General features: G+C 46.5%; 2 protein-coding genes across 5 annotated transcripts; one reads left to right on the top strand and one right to left on the bottom strand.

Moving 5' to 3' along the window:
- Window positions 1-535: 535 nt before the first annotated feature.
- On the bottom strand, window positions 536-4,216 carry agk (acylglycerol kinase). The gene is made up of 14 exons (XM_040162234.2): window positions 3,733-4,216; window positions 3,594-3,633; window positions 3,391-3,470; window positions 3,198-3,273; window positions 2,988-3,113; window positions 2,819-2,913; window positions 2,588-2,657; window positions 2,130-2,209; window positions 1,983-2,040; window positions 1,687-1,834; window positions 1,492-1,589; window positions 1,289-1,359; window positions 1,122-1,206; window positions 536-1,011 (listed from the first exon to the last, which is right to left on the bottom strand). The coding sequence occupies exons 1-14, from the start codon at window positions 3,840-3,842 to the stop codon at window positions 877-879; spliced, it is 1,272 nt and encodes a 423-aa protein (XP_040018168.2). The 5' UTR covers window positions 3,843-4,216; the 3' UTR covers window positions 536-876.
- Window positions 4,210-18,807, top strand: LOC120808910 (nuclear pore complex protein Nup205-like). 4 transcript variants are annotated; one of them, XM_078082003.1, is made up of 42 exons: window positions 4,210-4,477; window positions 5,239-5,381; window positions 5,507-5,678; window positions 5,915-6,059; window positions 6,203-6,362; window positions 6,518-6,746; window positions 6,852-7,016; window positions 7,148-7,323; window positions 7,425-7,541; window positions 7,694-7,831; window positions 7,994-8,144; window positions 8,237-8,475; window positions 8,568-8,750; window positions 9,918-9,968; window positions 10,160-10,369; window positions 10,498-10,735; window positions 10,834-11,023; window positions 11,183-11,303; window positions 11,634-11,715; window positions 11,789-11,953; window positions 12,046-12,170; window positions 12,262-12,376; window positions 12,504-12,653; window positions 12,864-12,938; window positions 13,104-13,261; window positions 13,352-13,432; window positions 13,577-13,768; window positions 13,880-14,081; window positions 14,178-14,276; window positions 14,371-14,519; window positions 14,645-14,836; window positions 14,937-15,058; window positions 15,348-15,480; window positions 16,202-16,328; window positions 16,443-16,516; window positions 16,613-16,741; window positions 16,971-17,097; window positions 17,277-17,449; window positions 17,566-17,695; window positions 17,950-18,078; window positions 18,183-18,259; window positions 18,360-18,807. In XM_078082003.1, exons 1-42 carry the CDS (start codon window positions 4,450-4,452, stop codon window positions 18,510-18,512), a joined length of 6,015 nt encoding a protein of 2,004 aa, XP_077938129.1. In that variant the 5' UTR covers window positions 4,210-4,449; the 3' UTR covers window positions 18,513-18,807. The 4 variants fall into 4 exon arrangements, with proteins under 4 accessions (XP_077938129.1, XP_077938130.1, XP_077938131.1 ...); XM_078082004.1 differs by having other exon boundaries at window positions 14,374-14,519; XM_078082005.1 differs by having other exon boundaries at window positions 8,270-8,475.
- Window positions 18,808-18,865: the final 58 nt, after the last annotated feature.

An 18,865-nucleotide genomic window follows, 5' to 3' on the forward strand; every position in this document is an offset into this window, starting at 1 on the left:
ATGAAGCTGGCGCATTATGGGATATGCAGGACTACAGATGAAAATTACAATATTTCCTCCAAAATGGGTAAAGTATGAAGTCATGGCCATCCCCTAATAGGATTTTCACCCACGAGACACAGCAAACAAAACCAAGAGCCTCTTTTGGGTTTTCCAGAACAAACAAATCAATCTGGATCTGTGATGCAGCCACTCGCATAATCCAGTCTACGTCATCGGTCAGATCGCACCCGGCCTCACCGCGCAGTCTGCCACCTTGTTGAAGATACAAGCAGCACATTGGGGGCTGCAGCATCTCTACATTCTTCTGCAATCATCCATTCATCTGTACCTCAAACCTAATCAATAACATTCATAGTACCAGTACCTCCTCACAACGAGCTCAAAGTATTTCTGTTCTTTCCTTCTCAGTCCCTCGCCACCAGCTGCCCCCCCTCGAACCCTCTGACCAACGGCTGCATTTGAAACCAGGCATTTGCTAAATGCTGACGTACTGAACGTCAGACCGGTAGGAAGAAACACCAACAACTTTGTGTTGAATTGGACAGAAATTATTTTAATTGACCAAGTGCAAAGGTGTTGGGTACAGTAAACACAAAGCCACTTTGTAAGACAACCCATACACAGGTTACTGGCTTGAAGAAACAAAGCCTTGGTCCTTTAAAATACGACAGCATGTAATATAATCCTCCTCATGATTGTTCAACTCAAAGTTTGCATTTAGTAAAAGAATCCATCGGTACTTCATGAGCAGTTTCAACTGCCGGCGCAGCCGACATCTGCCCGACTTCAGAGACTCGTGGCGTCGGCTTCTTCACCTCTTTTGTTTCTCTCGTCTCGCTGTTCTTGTCCTCTTCCTGGTCCAGTGTCTTTTCATCACTGCGTCAGCGAGAGGAGCTGCTCTCGGCGCTCCGAGCTGATGAAGAAACGTAGTTTCCGTGGCAACAGCCGTACCTCTACAGGCATGGCCTCATACTCCTCGTTGTCGATGTTGTAGAAGCCGGCGGAACCCTGCGGGGTCGCAACGTCGAGTTAAAGGTCATAGAAAAAGCTTTGGCGGGGGAAATTGATACAATGAGCACAATCCTTAAATAGTTGTGATTGAATAGTTGGTTTCTGACCTCTGGCAGCTGAAGCTGGCAAGCACTGGCTTCCAGTCTTGTGGAGTCTTTGGTGAATACAGTCGGGTCCTCCTCTTTTTTACTTCTGCAATGAACATTTTTCATTTTTTACAAAAGGTGTTTTGCCTCCGTTTGCAGCAGACGGAGAAAGAAGTGAAGCTACAAACCCGACTGTGATGTACTCGCCCACTGTGAAGTTGTCCGGTTCTGCACAGATCACCAGGGAGTCATTTATGCGCTGCAAGTTTCAATGAATAGAGACAAGTTGTGTTTAACAATCGGAGAGGAAAACCAGGCACTTTAGTGGGATAATGTCATTATTATCAACCGGTACAAGGTATGAAATTTTTTTTAATTATTTTGTACTGACCCTCTCCACTGGGTTTTTGTTGTGCGTGTGAATAAACAGCTCTAAAGTCGAAAGATGCTCCTCCTTCCACTGCTCCGGCTCTTCCACTTTTGGAGGCTCTGAGGACACACAAATCACCAAAAAAGTCGCTGTCTCTGACTGCTGGGATTTGGCGTCGTGCTGCGATAGAGGTACAAACAAAAGAGCCAATAGTACCTTCTGCCGGAGGGTTCCAGCGGTTTTGGAGCCTGCGGATGATGCGGTGCAGCAGGTTGGGCCGGGGGGGCTTCTGAGTGGGCAGGTCAGGGGGCCGCAGGCTGGGAGCCAGGTAGGACACGGAGACCTCGCGGACCAAGGGCCACTCCTGAGAGATTTTTCAACAGCGCGAGATCAAATGACATGTGATGGAATTAAAATACATCCGCAGCCACATTATCAGGGGTCGTGGTGACAAAGCAACAGCGGAAGACACAAAATGAAATCAAGTGAATCAAGAAAATAAATTGCCTTACCCGTAGTGTACTAAACCAATGTGCTGCACTGGTCTTCAGTGGTCCAAGGTACCAATACCTATGATGAAATATCAATAGCCATTCTTTTGTGTATGGAATTATGTGATAATCGGGTTATAATCAGAGTGACCGATTGTGTATTCTTACTTGCTGATTGTTGCAGCCACATCTCTAAAAGCCCCCCAACGAAGTCCCGTCAGAGCAAAGACCGGCTGCTCTTTCTCCCCCTACAGAACACACACACTCACATTTGAATTCTGCACGAAAGTGTTAGCCACCAAACGTTGTGTATCGCATTTCAGTGGTCTAAAGAAAAATAGTCCCCGTAAGTGCATGTAAACAGCATTGGGTCTCCTCGCAAGATCTCGCACCATCTCATTCATTCACATCGCTCATGACCACCACCTGAATTGTCCGGTTGCGTACGTGACTCACTCTCAACCAATCAGAACATTGGATTTCATCTACCCGTATTTTAAAATAAAGGATGAAATCATAGAATTTTCAAGACATTTGTTAGGTTAACCGGAAAACAGAAACGGATGCAAGTAATTATATGAATTCAAGACAAACACTATGTCGATAACTTTGAGGCAGTTTCTCACTTTGATTTGCAGCACATCCAGAGGTACGGTTTCCCCCTTTAGAATGGACAGTGTTGCTGATGTAATGTCTCTGGAAGGAGCAAAAAATGGATTTAAGTTACATGCGTGGTACCATGCATACGCCTACCATGTCCATATCCACATATCTTTCCAGTACACAGATTACCGCGGGTTAGAAGATCATGTGATAGTAAAATGTGGTACTTTCTCATCACATTGAAGGGTACTTACTTGACCTTGTTGTCACTGAGGAGGTGAAGACTTGGACTTAGGGAATTACGAGAGCCCAGTGGAATGAATCCAATTGGAGTGTTACAGACTGTGTCCTGTAGTCATTAAACATCCATCAGTGACATCAATAGAAAGTAGGAATTAAGGCATCTTGCAGAGCGACACCTACTTGATCTGGTCTTCGCAGCAAACCTGTGACGACTTCTTGCAAGGTGCCGTCCCCTCCGGCCACGACGAGAATGTCTGTATGTTCCATGAGCTCCATCAGTTTCTTTGCCTGGCCCTCATAATCCGTCTGTAGAGGGAAAAATGGGCAACACGTGATCACGTCGTCAAATGTGGAGCAACTAAAAGCGCTGATGGGTTCAAAGTGAAATACCTTCACTATTGTAATCTCCACACCGGCCAGGTGTAGAAGGGGAGCAGCATTCTTTTCAAACAGTTTGTTGGCTTTCCTGGGGAAGATTGAGAGAGCGTGTGGGAAATATTCAGAGAGAGAGAGAGCTTGTTTCTAAGAAATCCTGACAAATCTGTTAGTGAGTGATATTAAGAGTAGAGATGTGTCTTCTTACCCACTGCAAGCTGAAGGGTTCAAGATCACCGTGGCTTTCCTCAGACGCTCCTGAGGTCCTATTTGTTGACGCCCAAATTCCTAACAAACATCATGAAGATAACGATCATGATGATGATTATTATCATTATGACTACAGGCCCGTGAAAATGGTTTAGCATTGAACGCTGACAACACAAGGAGCAAGAATAAGTGACGTCTTACCTTTGCAATGAGACACGCTTCTCTCCGCAGAACACTGTCGCTGATAAGATACACGACGCAACATGTGAGCCACGTGAACGGTAACACGGAGATTACATTCATTCTAATCTGAGGGAATCTGATAAACTGGAATACTCACCCGTGTACACCATACAGCCAGTGGCCCCCGTAAGACAGGACGCACACAGCAAATGTGGACTTCTTCCAGTTATTCCGTAGAGTCCGAAACATTTTCACAACACGAGCCATAGCGTTTGATTAAAATATGCCAAACCCCTTGATTTAGACTGCGGCGGTACTTTTACAACAGCATGGAAATGTTACATTCCTGAATGACAAATTGTCATCTCAGCGGTCACGGATACGGAACCGTCAGGCGGAGCGTGGACACGTTGGTGTTACGTCAAAACATTACGGTCCAAAACAAGGCGGAACCATTGTTGATATTGTTATGTTTAATTTACGAATTTTGATGTAATTACGAGTAGACGTTTATCCAAATGTCATGAAAAATACCATCTGGGACATAATAGAATTTACTAAACACAGTTTCAATTTTATAATAGAGTTAGTCTGCGTCGGTAAACTAAAAGTCCCATCCGGCTAACTGCTTGTCGGTTCCTACCGTAGATATGGTTCCTACGGTCTGAGGACCTCGCCTGAAGGGATTATACATAAATAAGGCAATGTTTTAAATATTGTACCGAAATAGTTACCTAATATTAAGATATATATATACAAATGGGGAATTTTATTGGAGCCAATTTAGTCAAAATGTGTCTATACAATTAATCATTCCAAATTTCACACCGGCACAAATCCAGAACCTGCTCCTGTCCAATTTTCCGAGTGTATCATGGCGGCACAGATGGCGGTAAATTCGGGTATGAAATACATTTCTTTCATTAAGTATCATAATTATTTTAATTCCTAGCTGTGGTTATCGATGGTTGTTTCACAAGTAAATACTGGCACGTTCCCTTTTCAGTGCCAGTTTAGTTGCATGTGACATTTTGACCACATGGGGATGGATCTCTCAATAGCAGACTGCTAAGCTAAATTAGCATAAAATGAGTTCAGCTAATGTCGGAGTAACTGTTATTCAGTGGGTGAACGTGTTTAACCTGACCTAAAATTTACTCTGCCACGCGGTTAACGTTCGCGTTATCGTGTTTCCACGTCATAAATGAGCTCAGTATGACTTCTCTGTTCTCTGTCAAATGGGTCAGCCGACGAGTTTACTCAACGTGCATTGGAAGCTAAACTGAAACTATCTCAACTCGGAACCAGCAAAGATATATTTGCCATCACTTCCTGGCATGCTCACCGTGATTTCCAAAGTTGTTCACGCCCAAACCCCCAGAAAAGCTTGTGTGCAACATTTAAACTAACGTCCAGACTCAAAAACCTGCAGAGAGTCAGTCAATTTTAGAAATCCCAAATCGATACATTTAAACTATAACCGGCTTAATCTACACCATCAAGCGTACGTTTAGTAATCCACACGTTTTTTTCTTCGACATTAATTCAACAGAATTTTACATTTGCTGAGTAAAACCAACCAATGGCAATATTGTTCTAGGAAACCGACACAATAGAGAGTCTGTTTGCACGTTTACTGACAAAATCTCATTCATCCGGCCAGGAGCCAGTCTGTGGGGGCCGCTGAAGGAGTTGTGGGAGACCGTGGACGGGGCGGTGTTGAGGAGACAGCCTGAAAGCGTCCACCTCCTCGACTTGCAGCTGAAGAAACACAAACCAAATTTTCTCTCCCTCTATAAAAACCCGGTGAGATACCGTCCAGGCGCAAATCATTTGTAACAACTTGCTTGGTGCAGACAGATTGATGTTGAATTACAGTGTGTCTTGAGGCTTCTTCTAGTATTAGGATCTGGTCTTCTGTTCATTTTCAGCCAAAGAGTGCTGAGCAGAGAGAGAAGGTGCGTAAAGCGAGCACGGAGGGCATCGCCATCCAAGGTCAGCAGGGGTCACGGCTTCTTCCGGAGCAGTTACTCTCAGAAGCCTTCATCCTCAGCGATTTGTTTGATATTGGAGAGTTGGCGGCTTTGGAGCTTCTTTTGGCAGGTAAAGTGGACATAAGAAAAATGCACGACTTTGAAAAAAGGTTGTAAAGGAAGTTATGGGGTAAATTTGGTGCTTTGTTTTATGTAGAATTTCAAATACATCAATCCTAATTGTTTTAAAATGTCTATTTTGTCTTGATCAAATTCATGATTTGGAGACAATCCCTTGCATGACTTTCAGTAGTAGACATTGAAGTTTCACACTATTGATTCTCTAAATATATTCATTGTGTCCAGGTGAGCAACAGCAGCCCCATTTCCCAGGTCTAACACGAGGTCTGGTCGCGGTGCTGCTCTACTGGGATGGAAAACTTTGCGTGGCCAACGCCTTGCGCACACTCATCCAATCACGGCATGGCAAGACTTTCACCCTGGACCTGAGGTAAGAATCCTTTCTACAACCAGCACTGATATGCAAAGAAGCGTGTATTTGAGGCTCCAGCAAACTACCCCGTTATTGTCTTGTTTTTTTCCCTGTCAACACCCACGTTGCTTTTTATTGACCTGTGCTTTTGTTTTTCTCAGTGGAGAGCTGGTGGCGTTGACGACGCGTTTCACAGATGAACTCATGATCCAGGGTCTCACCAAACGCATCCTAACCTTGGTGTCAGAAATAAATGTGACTCATGAGTTTGAACGACTGCAGAAGGAGCGCGGTTTGGGCAATGAGAAGCACAGGAAAGAGGTGGGGGCAAACCTTTTTGTGTTGATTTGAAACCAAGATCATTATGCCTGTAATAGGTTCTCCCTTACCTGAATAGTGTAAAGCCAGGAGGTTTTGTTGTCACTGAAGAAGGAAATGGTACGTGGACCAGAATTGACTCTTTCTCTTTTCCCAAGGTCTCTGATCTCATTAAAGAATCCCGGCAGGCCCTGGCAGACAGCCTGTTTTCATGGACCTGCCAATCGCCTTTGTCGAAAGATGACACCTTGGCTCTCATCGGCCACCTGGAGACGGTGACCGCTCAAGCTGACGGCTCCTTGGACAGTGTGAGCCTGGCTCTGGTCATGGCGCTTCTCTACTGCTTGGATGTCAGTTTTGTAGAACAGGGAACCGAAGACAGAGAAGGTAAGAGCATGTTAAGTACATATTATGTGTATAATTTAACATCGTACTTGTTGGTCAGTTTTCTTCTGCAGCTTGTGAAAGATTCTCTCTTTTTGGTCCTCCTAGATCTGATCCAGACACTGCCGCTGCTGACCGACCGGCAATACGTGGCGGCCGTACACAGCCGTCTGATGGATGGGCAGCCGTGGAAGCTTCCCGGTCTGCAGGCTGTTTGTCGTCTGGCCTGGGCTCTGTCTCTCAGGGTTCTTTCTCAGCTTCCACAGGGATGCGGTAAGGTCCTTTTTTATTGGACGTGCATTAAATATGCCTTTCAGCTGTAGAATGAATGGATCTTTTTGAATGAGGTCTCAAGATAATGGCCATTTTTAAAGAAGAAATTTAAAAAAAAATCTTTGATGCAGCCTTGGTTGAGTTCACGGAGGCAGACGAGGCTGTGGCTGACCAGGCTCTACTGGGAGATGTCTTCCTGTTTATGAAGGAGGGCATTCTGGGGTGTGAGAGTTTGGCCCAGGAAGAGTTTTACATCCGCCGCCTCCATTCACTCATCACAGACTTCCTGGCACTCATGCCAATGAAGGTGAGGGATGCTGCAGATGTCTACTGTTGTGTTATCAGGTTGTAGTTTTTCATTCATATTCATTCAATTGTTGAACGGACATATTTTTGATGAACTTGTAGGTAAAACAGCTTCGTAACCGTGCGGATGAGGATGCCCGGCTGGTGCACATGTCCTTACAAATGGACAGTGAGCTTCCGTCATCGTTACGCAAGGACTTAGACCACCTCATGGTCCTCGTGAGTGTTTTTTTTTCACACACAGACCTCATCTATGATGCGTCTAACCGATAATACTCTTCTAAATGTTACTGAGCAGTCAGAACAAGGGGAATTTTGTGTAAGAAAAATGGCATTTTTAACGGTGTTGGTTCCTGCTTTTTCTTTTCCAGATAGGAGAGTTTTACAGTAAGGACTCATTCGGGCTGGAGTTGGGTCTGGAGTTCTGGTGTCACACAGAGTCTCTACAACACACCTCCCTGCATGGATCTTACTTGGGAATGGCGCTGCAAAGGCCTCCACATAAACAGGTAGGGGCTGTGTTTTCTGGAACCTTGTTTCAAATCAATTTCTCCTCACACTAAGAATTGTAGCAGGTAAAAAGGTGGGGAAATGTTCAGAGACTTCTGCAATGCAGGATTGGTACATTGGCTTTTTGTTAAAGGTTTCTCTTTTCTTGTGCGTTATTGTAGGTGGTTCTGTCCAAGTTTGTGCGTCAGATGGGAGATCTCCTGCCCTCCACGCTCTATGTCTCCTACCTACGTATGCTGAAGGGGCTTGCCAATGGCCCTCAGTGTTCCCACTACGCCTTCAGTCTGCTTAAAACTAACGGAGCAACACACAGTAAGAGCAAATTAATGTTTTCAGGAAAAAACATTGTAAATTTGTCATTTGCGATTGAATAAGAATGATCATAACTTGTAGCGCACATGTAGGTATATGTATGCCAACTAAGCTCATGTTGGCAGGTGACAACATCCAGGGAGTTTCGGGCAGCCCGGTGTCTTGGGAACATTTCTTTCACTCCCTCATGCTCTACCATGAGAACCTGCGGCGAGACTTCCCAAATCCAGACGCATCACAGTACCGCCACCCGTCACTGAGGGGCATCACCCAAAGGGAGCTGGAAGGACTCACTTCATTTTTGCAGTTGCTGACCACCATCATCACATGGGTACGGAAACAAGATTCTGTTTGCTGAGATCTTGCTCATCCAAATTCTATTTGGGTGTGTTTTTTTATGATGTTTTTTTTGTTTTGCTCTAGAGTGAAAATGCTCGACTGGCGTTGTGTGAGCATCCCCAGTGGACCCCGGTTGTAGTGATGTTGGGTCTCCTGCAGTGCAGCGTTCCTCCCGTGCTGAAGGCCGAGCTCCTGCACTGCCTGGCAGCCTTTGGGAAGTCACCCGAGGTCGCTGCCTCACTCTGGCAGTCACTGGAGTACACTCAGGTTAGCCTTTACTTTATGAATCAGGGGTGCAAACTTGTCACCTTTTGGCGAAATTCGCCGTTTTGTTTCAAAATAGGTCATTTGTGTGATTCATGTAGATCTGCAATAAAAATATTTTTTGGTGGGGGGTCCGGTCCTTCAGTAATCTGCGAACGCAAGCTGTTATGAATATTTTTTTTCAAGGTTGTTCGTTTGGCCAACTCGTGTCATCATGTCATCTTCGGGTCTATAGCTGCCTAGATACCGTAATAGACAGGAGTGACGTTAGTACGCTGCAAGAACGTCAGTCTTTCTAACGTAGGCTAACGTCCTAATGTCAGACAGTTGGCTGACAGACGCCTCGCAAATCAACGCCGACAGTCAGGCGCCTCTAGCAGCGTTACCGCTGCAGCAGGAGGTAACTCCAGCTCTGCAGACACCTCAGGCCTCGCCAGCACCAAACTCAACATCACAGTAACAATTGACAAGTTTATCTGTAAAGACATGCGACCCTACAATGTGGTTGAAAATCCGGGGTTCTGTGAATTGATCCAAACATTTTGTAGTTATTGTGTAATGTTTACATTGAAAATGGTTGCACTTGATTCAAATAAAAGGTTAATACATTTGCCATTAATTGTTGATGCTTGTTTATAATATCCATAATTCATTTAAACCTAATTTCCTTACAAGAAACAACTGGGATCTCAGAAACTTTGATGTTCCAAACATTTCCAAAGCAATTTGTCTTTGAATGCGAGTAGTCGATCGAGTTATCTTATGTCCCGTCGTTTGAAGCAAACCTTTTAGCTCTGGCATTGGTCTCCCATTATTTATTCATAACGTCACTGGAATGGAAGTCCATTTTCCAGGCTCTTGCACGCCCCCTTCATTGAGGCAGAGGTTAGGTTTGCCTTCCATATGTGCTTTTTCACTTTGTCACCTTTTTCATCCCTGATGAGTTTGCACCCCTGATGAATAAAACTATTTGGCTGAGAATTTTATAAGGAAGAAAAGTCTGCCACGTATAAACTATATTAAATTTAGTCTTTCTCAAGTAGTGGATGTATTCCGATCTGGGTGTATTCTTTATCAAACAGACTGTATTCTCATAATGTTTAGAATGAGTTTTTTCTTTTCAAAGTTTACTCTCATTTTAAGTTTGATGACTTTGTTTTTTTACTACAGATCCTTCAGACAGTGCGAACCCCAGGACAGAGGCAGGCTGCGGGAATTGAGGTGAGAATTATTTCTGTCTCTTATTCGAACAAAAGTTCAATATTTTCAAAGATTCAAATGTGTTGTTATGCTAAATAATGCTGCGGAATCTAGCGAAGTTGTATGAAAAAAACACTTCCTGTTTAAAAATCTGTACATGCACATTTGAATGACAAACTTACTGACTACTTCGTTTGGTTCTCGGCTTTCAGGTGGAGCTGAATGAGATCGAGTCAAGTTCTGAAGAGTATCCCCTGACACGAGGCTTCTGTCACCTGATCAGCACATTGGTGGAGAGCAGCCTGCCAGTCAACCTAGGGGCGGGGCTACGCGTGCCAGGCTTTCAGCCCTACCTGAGCTTCTTGCGTGACTCTGTGTTCCTTCCCTTCCCCACAAGAGCATATCGGCGTCCAGCTGAGAAGGTAAAGTGCTGTCTAGTGCTCCCTGGTGTCCCATAAGGTGGATAAATAAAGCTGCAGTATGCATGTAGGCCCCTTTTGACTTCACATGCATCTGTTCATCTGTTGTCTTTCCATCGGCCCTCGCTCAGTGGGAGGTTGCCGATGGAGTCCTGGAGGTGTTCCACAAGCTGCTGCGGGAGTACGAGCCCCAGCCATCAGACTTTGTCCAGGAGGTGGTGGAGCTGCAGGGTGAGCAGGTCGCGGCCCACAAGCCGCCGGGCCACAGCATCATGTTCCACCTGCTCAACGACTCGCCCATGCTGGCACTCTGCCTCAGCCTGCTGGAGGAGGGTGTGCGCCAGCTGGACACCTACGCCCCCTTCCCTGGTGAGAGATCATCCGCAGCTGCTGTCGGGGGAAAGTGAGATTGTTTCTACGTGTGTTTATGTTCTGACAACATGCTCCGTCACTCATCCTCTTTACAGGTAAGAAGCACCTGGAGTCGGCGGTGCTCCGCTGCCTGTGCCTGCTGGACTTGGCTCTGCAGAAGGAGGTGGTGTTCATGGACCTCCTCAGGGAGAGCCAGGCCTCCATGCTGGTTTCCCCCTTGGAGCAGCTCCTGCAGGGGGTCAGTCCTCAAACTCGGAGGGCGGATCACATTGTCAATATTGCAAGGTAAGAGCGTCCAGGTTTCAATAAATTGTTCTTTTGTTGAGTCTGCTCATAAGTTTTATTTATGTATATATGAATATGTTTCAGAAAAATTACCCTTTTAAAATGCTAATTTGTCTAGACTAACTGTCACTTAACGGCAGCTTATGTTTGTCCTTGCAGGTATCTGTACCACAGCAGCTCCAACCCAGAGGCTGCTTTCCAGAGTGCAAAGATCCTGCGTCGTATCGCCAACTACCCAAACATCCAGACCAGGCTGGTGGGAGATTTCACACACGACCAGGTACATTTATTCCCAAAACAATTTACGATATTTCACAAATAATAAGCATCAAGCAAATGAACAAAACCTGAATGTTGTTACAGTAACTTTATATCTTTGTGTTTACGTATTTAATTGGATAAAATTAAATACTGGAGGGCCAATCTTTTTATACCGATCATTCGATGTTAATTACATTTATGCAAAATGTATCAGGCGAAGTATAAACACTGCAGTTTTCTGTTAAATGTATTGGCATATTACATGTATATCAGTATACTAATATTTTATGCTATAGGAAAGCTAGTGATCTTCACTGTTGGAACTTTCATTTTGTCTTTGTCTCTCTAGTCGGTGAGTGAGAAGCTCATGGCAGGCTTTGTGGAGTGTCTGGACAGTGAAGAGGCAGAGGAGGGAACAGAGAACGGCGATGGTGAGTCTTTTTAATAAAATAAACCCCTTGTCAAAACCGCCACAATCTAACTCACCTACTTCATCACCTCCAGACTCTGACTCACAAAACAAGGTTGCAAGAATCCGACATGAAACTCAGATCCACATGCTCAACCTGCTCATCACCTCCTTGGACCTGAAGACGCCAAACCTGGCCTTGTATCTTCTGGGCTATGAAGTGAAGAAGCCGGTCTCCTCCACCAACCTCCAGGACCCAGGTGAGAGCCCGGGCCCTGTCGGTCGCCCTGGGATTTTCTGAATGTTTCTATGCTCCCCCTTCAGTTGACTGTGTGTTTGTTTTGTGTTACAGGTGTGTTGGGATGCCCCCGCAGCTGCCTGCACGCCATCCTGAGTCTGCTGCAGAGAGGCACGGAGAAGAGATCGGGACCTGTACTCACACAGCAAGCACCACACCTGGCTGAGCTCTGCTACCAAGTACTTTACTCTCTAATACTCCCCTCCTTTACCTAGTAGGTTAAAGTGTGTGTGAAATTTGTGTGAGATGATTTATTTTTCCTTCTCTCAGGTGATCTACCAGCTCTGCGCCTGTCCCGACACATCAGGACCTACCATGCGCTATTTGAGGACGAGCCAGGACTTCCTGTTCTCTCACCTGCAGCACCTGCCCTTTATCCTGCCCAGTGAGTTCAGTGTGTCTAGCTTTTGTGCAGTATCTCACTGTGAAAATGTGAACGTGTGTGTTTATGAAAATACAGCGATAGTAATTGTTTTCGTTTCATTGATCATTCTACCTCCTGCTTTCCTCAGGTAATCAGATCGCTGCCCTCTCCCAGATGTCGTGGCTGATGAAGACAGCTGCCATTGAGCTGCGAGTGACCTCACTGAACCGCCAGCGTTCACACACACAACGCCTTGTCAGCCTCCTGTTGGATGATCAGCCACACACTCAACATACAGGTGTGTTGTCAAATCCTTGTGAAGCGCCTATTTAAATGTAGTGACACCTTTCCAAACAAAGTCATTCTGGCCCTTCATTTTTATGGTCTAAACTAGTTTTAAATTGCATACGGAAAGTCCTGAATGCACAACCTTCCGTCCACTTGATCCCTCGATCATATGACTGCTCGTCAATGTGTGATCCTCAAACCTCATCATTTTTCTTTTCAGCCGACGGGGAATCTGGAATGGAAGAAGAAACCCGATCAGTCAGTGGCTTCCTGCATTTTGACACAGTTTCTAAAGGTTTGTGCGATGCACACAAGTGCACGTTTAAATATTTATATAAATAAAGTCATCAACATTAAATTACTCTTCACACACAAAGGGGATTTATTCTAGCTGCCATTCAAGCCGCTTGTTCTTTTGGAATCAAAACAGATGGGTGCTAACTTTTCCTTGTTTGATCAGTGCGCAGGAAGTTGCTCAGTGTGCTGGACGCCATCGATTTCAGCCAGGACATGCCTGAGCTGCTGCAGCTGGACTTCTTTGAGCGCACTCAGATAGAGCAGGTCATCTCCAACTGTGAGCACATCAATGAGCAAGGACACACTGTGTGCAACGTGAAGGTGGGTTTCCAGGTTGAGACCATCAACTTCCCGTTTTGTGTTGTTGATTTCCCGCTGATGGCTCGTATTTTGTTTTTTCATTTCTCACAGTTGCTGCATAGAGTGCTGGTAGCCGAGGTGAATGCACTGCAGGGAATGGCAGCTATTGGCCAGAGGCCCCTGTTGATGGAGGTCAGTTAACCGGAACAAACACAAGTTCATTTTGTGTGTGTAATTTAGCAGCAGGGATCCAGAGCGCTCCAGAAATTTGTCCTAGCAGTTTTCTCTCTTTAGCGGTGAATTCACTCATATTTGACCCGCTGTGTATCCGTCTAGGAGGTGAACTCCATCCTGCAGCAGGTGGTGGAGCGCAATCGTGTCCGTCAGAGTTTAAGTGCAAAGCGTCATGCACTGCGGTCCTGGAGGAGCCTGGTGGAGACGCTGCTGACCGCCTGCCCCGCTGATCTCATACCTGCCGATGACCGGCAGCTCATCATCAGAGACCTGCTGCTAGACATGCATGAAAAGGTTGGTGAGGATGTTTTGCACACAGAGGGGGCAATTAGTGCAGAAATCCAATTTAAAAAATAAGCATGGCAACTGTTATACCAACTAAATGTAAATGCTGTCCTTTCCCAGGTGTTGTCTGAGGAGGCAGCAGGAGAACTGATGCCCATTGTTGCTGGGGCGGTCTTCACTCTGACAGCCCATCTCAGCCAATCAGTCCTGTCCGAGCAGCAGCAGGGGGCGGGATTAGAAGCATCCTCTGGCTTTGCTTCCATCGCCAACTCGGCCCTGCACCTGATTCTCCGCAAGCTGCTGGACTTCATCCTTAGCACCGGTTAGTGATGCCATAAACCCACATTTCTCAAGGTGTATATGTTGCTCTGATAAACCTGGGTGGCGTTAGATTTTATAATATCCGTGGCACTTTCAGGGGGTGGATACCAGCGTCTGCGTGCTCACTTGTATGGCTCCCTGCTGTACTACCTTCAAATCGCCCAGAAGCCGGAAGAACCAGACACTCTGCAGACAGGTACAACACGGATGTCTGAATTCTGTAGGACAGTTTTCTTTTTAACAGATAACTCTTCAGAGAACTGAGAAAATCTTCCTCTCCATCTCTCCAGCAGGGAAAGCAATGTGGGAGCGTCTCACAGCCCCCGAAGACGGTTTCTCCAAACTGCAAAGAGAGAACCTCGCCATCATTGAGAGCTACGGAAAGGCGCTCATGGAGGTTGTGTGTCGGGACGCCTGCGACGGCCATGAAATCAGCCGGGTAAGAAACAACGTTATGGAATTAAGTATTCACGAGAAACAATTAGTCTAAAGACCTGAGAGTAAGGCCTTCCTGTATTGGTTTCACACTCTGCAATTGCTTTGTCTCCTCCTCCTGACGGTCAGATGTTGGCTCTGGCGGTGCTCGACCGGATCCTCTCCATCGACCGCCAGAACCAGTGGCTGGTTTACGTCTGCAACAGTGGCTACCTGCGGTCGCTGGTGGAGAGCCTGAGGCAGGACGACGCCGCGCTGCAGAGCCTTCTCGCACCTCAGCCGCCACTCCTCAAACCACTCTACATTTATGAGAGCAAGATGGTGAGCGCAAAACAAACAACCCAAAAGTAGACCGGTAACTTCAATCCAAAGCCTCTGTAAGTGCAGGATTTTAAAGGCCGGACCTCTGCTGTGTTCTCAGGCTCTGCTGACTCGTGTGGCTAAGACGGGTCAGGGAGCGGTGGAGCTGCTGCGCTGTGGGCTGGTGGCCCAGCTGATAGAGTGCCAGGTGTTCGACATGGTACCTGACAGCGATGCACACAGGTATGGAAGTGAAGAGTGAGGGAAAGTGTGTTTTTATTACTGGGGAAAAAATGTAGCAATCAAGGGTTTTCAAATTGGTAATTTAGGATTAAAATGCACCAAACATGATTTGGTTTCTTCCATTATTATTATGTCTTGGGTTTGTAATTCCTGACTAAAGCAACACAAAAGCGGGCCAGTTATTATAGTGAGTGAGTGATCTTCCTCAAAAGAATTGTTCAGATGACGTCTATTCTTACGATGTCTCTTGTTAGCACCACCTTGATCTGTGTTTGCTGGTGGTCCACAGGATGATGAGGGACCCGTCAGGCTTCATCCCCAGCCCCATGGACCGCTACAGACAGATTCTCCTCCCCACCCTGAGGCTCTTTCAAGTGATCTTGACCTCTACAACAATGAACCACCAGCAGGGGGCGGCACAGGTAAACACAAGACTATCACTAAAGCCTAGTTTTCAGAGCGACGCAAGGAAACGCAGACGCAAGAGCCCCTTGCGTGTCCCTTCCGTCCCTTTTCACACCTCCTTGCGTGTGTCAACCCATTTTTCTAGGCTTGCGTCAAAAGGGACGCAAGCCTCCCGCAGCGTACTAGGCTGCGATTGGTCCGCTAACTACATCCTTTCCGGAGTCTCACATTTCCGTTTTCATAGCACAATACCACCGTTATTAAAACGAAGAATGTTTACGAGTGAACGGATCTGATTGAAGAGCTTTTGTCGGAATAAATGCGTAAATATGACCCCTTATACAAGCCGTCATTGGCGGGTTGTATACGCGGGTTGGATTCATGGAGGGAGATCGCCGCAAACGCGGTCGAGAGGTGCACAAAGTTGTGGAGGAAAATACGGGACAAATGTGTCCGCGATGAAAAGCAGCAGTGGCGATGCACGGGGCAATAAAGTCTATGATAAATAAATAAACTAACAACTTCCACACACAAAGACGTGACTCTCTAGGTAGTCAGAAACACGTTACTCCACCTGTTGTGCTCTGCAACACACGCAATACTTTTAGAACCATGAATTGAAACAAGTGCGTTGATACAACTGCGCAGAAGCATGCGCCAGCCTTAACGATGTTCATTACATCAAACGTGAACGTTACGTTAACTTTGTCATTTCTGTCTGTGTGTGTTCGAGTCTAGGTTCTCCAGTGGCTGATCGTGCACGCCGACACCATCCAGTCGCTGTTGCGCTGTCAGGAGCTCAGTATGGGAGCTTTGCAGGAGCTCTCGTTGCTCACTGGCATCATCAGTAAGACTGCTTTGCCAGGTACAATACTGCAGCCCCTCTTCCCTGCTCATTTATTTTGCTATCTATCTGCATTGTGCAGACCACAGGTTCACGTTCAGAATGGTGGTGTTCATGTGCGGCTTTGTCTCTCAGGTGCCCTTGAGACCGGCGGGGAGGTCAACAGTGCTGTTCTCATGGAGTTCCAGGGACACATCAACAGATTCCAGGTGAGCCCAGCTTCCCCTCTCTGCCCGTCAAGTGTCTTACTAATGCATTTTATTAATGCATTGCACGGTTGATAATGAGTCTGTTTATTCTTTCAGCGTCTCTGTCTGACGCTGCTCGGCCGCCTGGCGGGAAGCGAGCGGGAGAGGTTGCTGAAGCAGGCTGAGATCGCTGCACCTGGAGACTCGGCAGAAAGACGAGAGGAGATGGAGGTTGCCATGCAACAGGTCGGTCATGAAGTCTTCTCTAGATGAAATAGTGAGAGCTTTATGGTGGGGGTGGGAGTCGTCTCCTCCTAGTTGGATTATACCAAGTACACCTTTTGCATGTTCCAACAGTAAAATGGACCCTAAAAATGCCACTGAGCTAACGTGTGTTGAGTCACGTATGCGTATACGTATGCTTCCTCAGGACTGCGTGGTCTGACCTGAGCGGTGCTGTCCTCTGTGTCCTTAGGTGTGTGCTAACATCATGGAGTACTGCCAAACGCTGCTGCTGCAGAGCTCCGCCCAGGCCCAGTTCAGCATCTGCCTCTTCAGCCCGTCGGGCAGCGAGCCAGCTGGCAGGGACGGAGGTCGCACAGGTCGGTGACGCTGCCAATACAAAGGACAATCCTCCTCTGTTTAAGAATGGGTCCTTAAACAAAACATAACCTGTTAATCAATTTCCGATAGCTGATAAGTAACATTTCCTTTTTAGCTTTTTAGCACAAATTGGCATTTCAAGTATGAGACTGAACCACGGCTCTGCTTTTCTTTTAAGATCTGTCCTCCACTCTGCCGTCAATGGCTTACTCCCGGGCCCCCAGCCTGGGTCTGGTCCTGTACCTGCTGAAGAACAGCACTGCAGATTTCTTCCGGTTCCACCAGAGTCACAGACAAAGCCTGGGCAAGCTGCAGACCCTGGATCAGCTGCCTCCTGAGGAGCTCAAGGAGGTAATGACGGACCGATACACTCGCCACACCGCTGTACATTATAGGCACATTTTCGAAGTGGAGGCAAACAAAAGCCTGCATTGTCCAGAGTTGTAACCACAGGCGTCTTTCTGTAGTTGTGCCAAGGCCTGGTGTTGGGCCCAGGAGGGGTGGAGAAAATCTCATCCGTCCAGAGGAGCTTACTGGCCAAGAGACGACTGGTCCAGCTGATCAACAACAGAGCCAAGCTGCTATCCCTGTGCTCCTGTATCCTTTGGCCCTTTGAAGGCACAGCGTTAGTCACAGGACTCTCCTATCGTCCATCAGTATTCAGTTCCATCTATTTTTCCTCAGAGGGCTTTACAGTCTGTAGACATGCAACATCATCTGTCCCAGAACCATCACATTGACATGAGAGGAAACTCCAAAAAAACGAGGATGAAAATCTTCTCCTCTTTATTTTTTTTAACTAGCTAGACATGTACCACATGTTGAGTTGCCTTAACCTCCCTCTGCCTCAGACGTCATAGAGACCTGTTTGTTTGTGTTGTGGCGCCACCTGGAGTACTACCTGTTGCACTGCACTCCCACCGACCCCAAAGACTCCCTGATGCCCGGAGCCAGTTTGTATAGATCTCGCCTCGCAGACGGTGAGAAAAAAATGCCACGTGTGCACAAGTAAAGCGGGCGTCGCACAATGAGCAGAAAGCTCTCACGCGAAGCTTCGTGCACTTCATTCATTTTTCTTTTTCAGACTCGTTTGGCGGCTTGCAGGCAAGTGGAGGTCGTGGCATCAGTTTATCCAGAGTCAGCCGACAGGACTTGGACCTGGTAAGCGATTTGCCCGCTGAGCATCTACAACGCCTGCAAACATTGTGTGTGTATTTAATGTGTTTCTGATGCCGCTCGTCCGCTCTGTGTGTGACTGCAGCTGAAGAGCGACATGGCGGCGGGTTTCGGAGAGGCTCTGCAGAGGAAGCTGCTGGAGGTGGAGGGCCTGTACAGCCAGGTGCGATCCCGCTACACCTTCATCCAGGCCCTGGTGCGCAGGATCCGCGGCCTGCTCCGACAGCCCAAAAGCTGAGACGCACAACACAAAGACTGTCCATAAATATGTTTCATATCGACTCGACTGTTGCCAAGCAACACCAGAAAACTATTGATTCAAACATCGTCAGGTGGTTTTTGCTGAGATCATTACTCCTTTTCACTGACCTGTTGCAGCTCCTCTTGACTATTGTGAGATTCAAACGCCATCTCAGCACAAGGTGTTCTCGGTGACTTATCCTAATTTTGTTTAACTAGCGCAACATGCTTAAAGTTTTTACTCAAGATAATGTGGTTTTCTTTGAAAATAAAATTTTTCTAAATCTGTTAAATACTTGTTATTATCTGTCTCTATGCACTGAGGTGAGGATAGTTTATACTGCGATTTAA

The sequence above is a fragment of the Gasterosteus aculeatus genome, chromosome X, assembly GCF_964276395.1.
Source record: "Gasterosteus aculeatus chromosome X, fGasAcu3.hap1.1, whole genome shotgun sequence".
Classification (NCBI taxonomy): Eukaryota; Metazoa; Chordata; class Actinopteri; order Perciformes; family Gasterosteidae; genus Gasterosteus; species Gasterosteus aculeatus.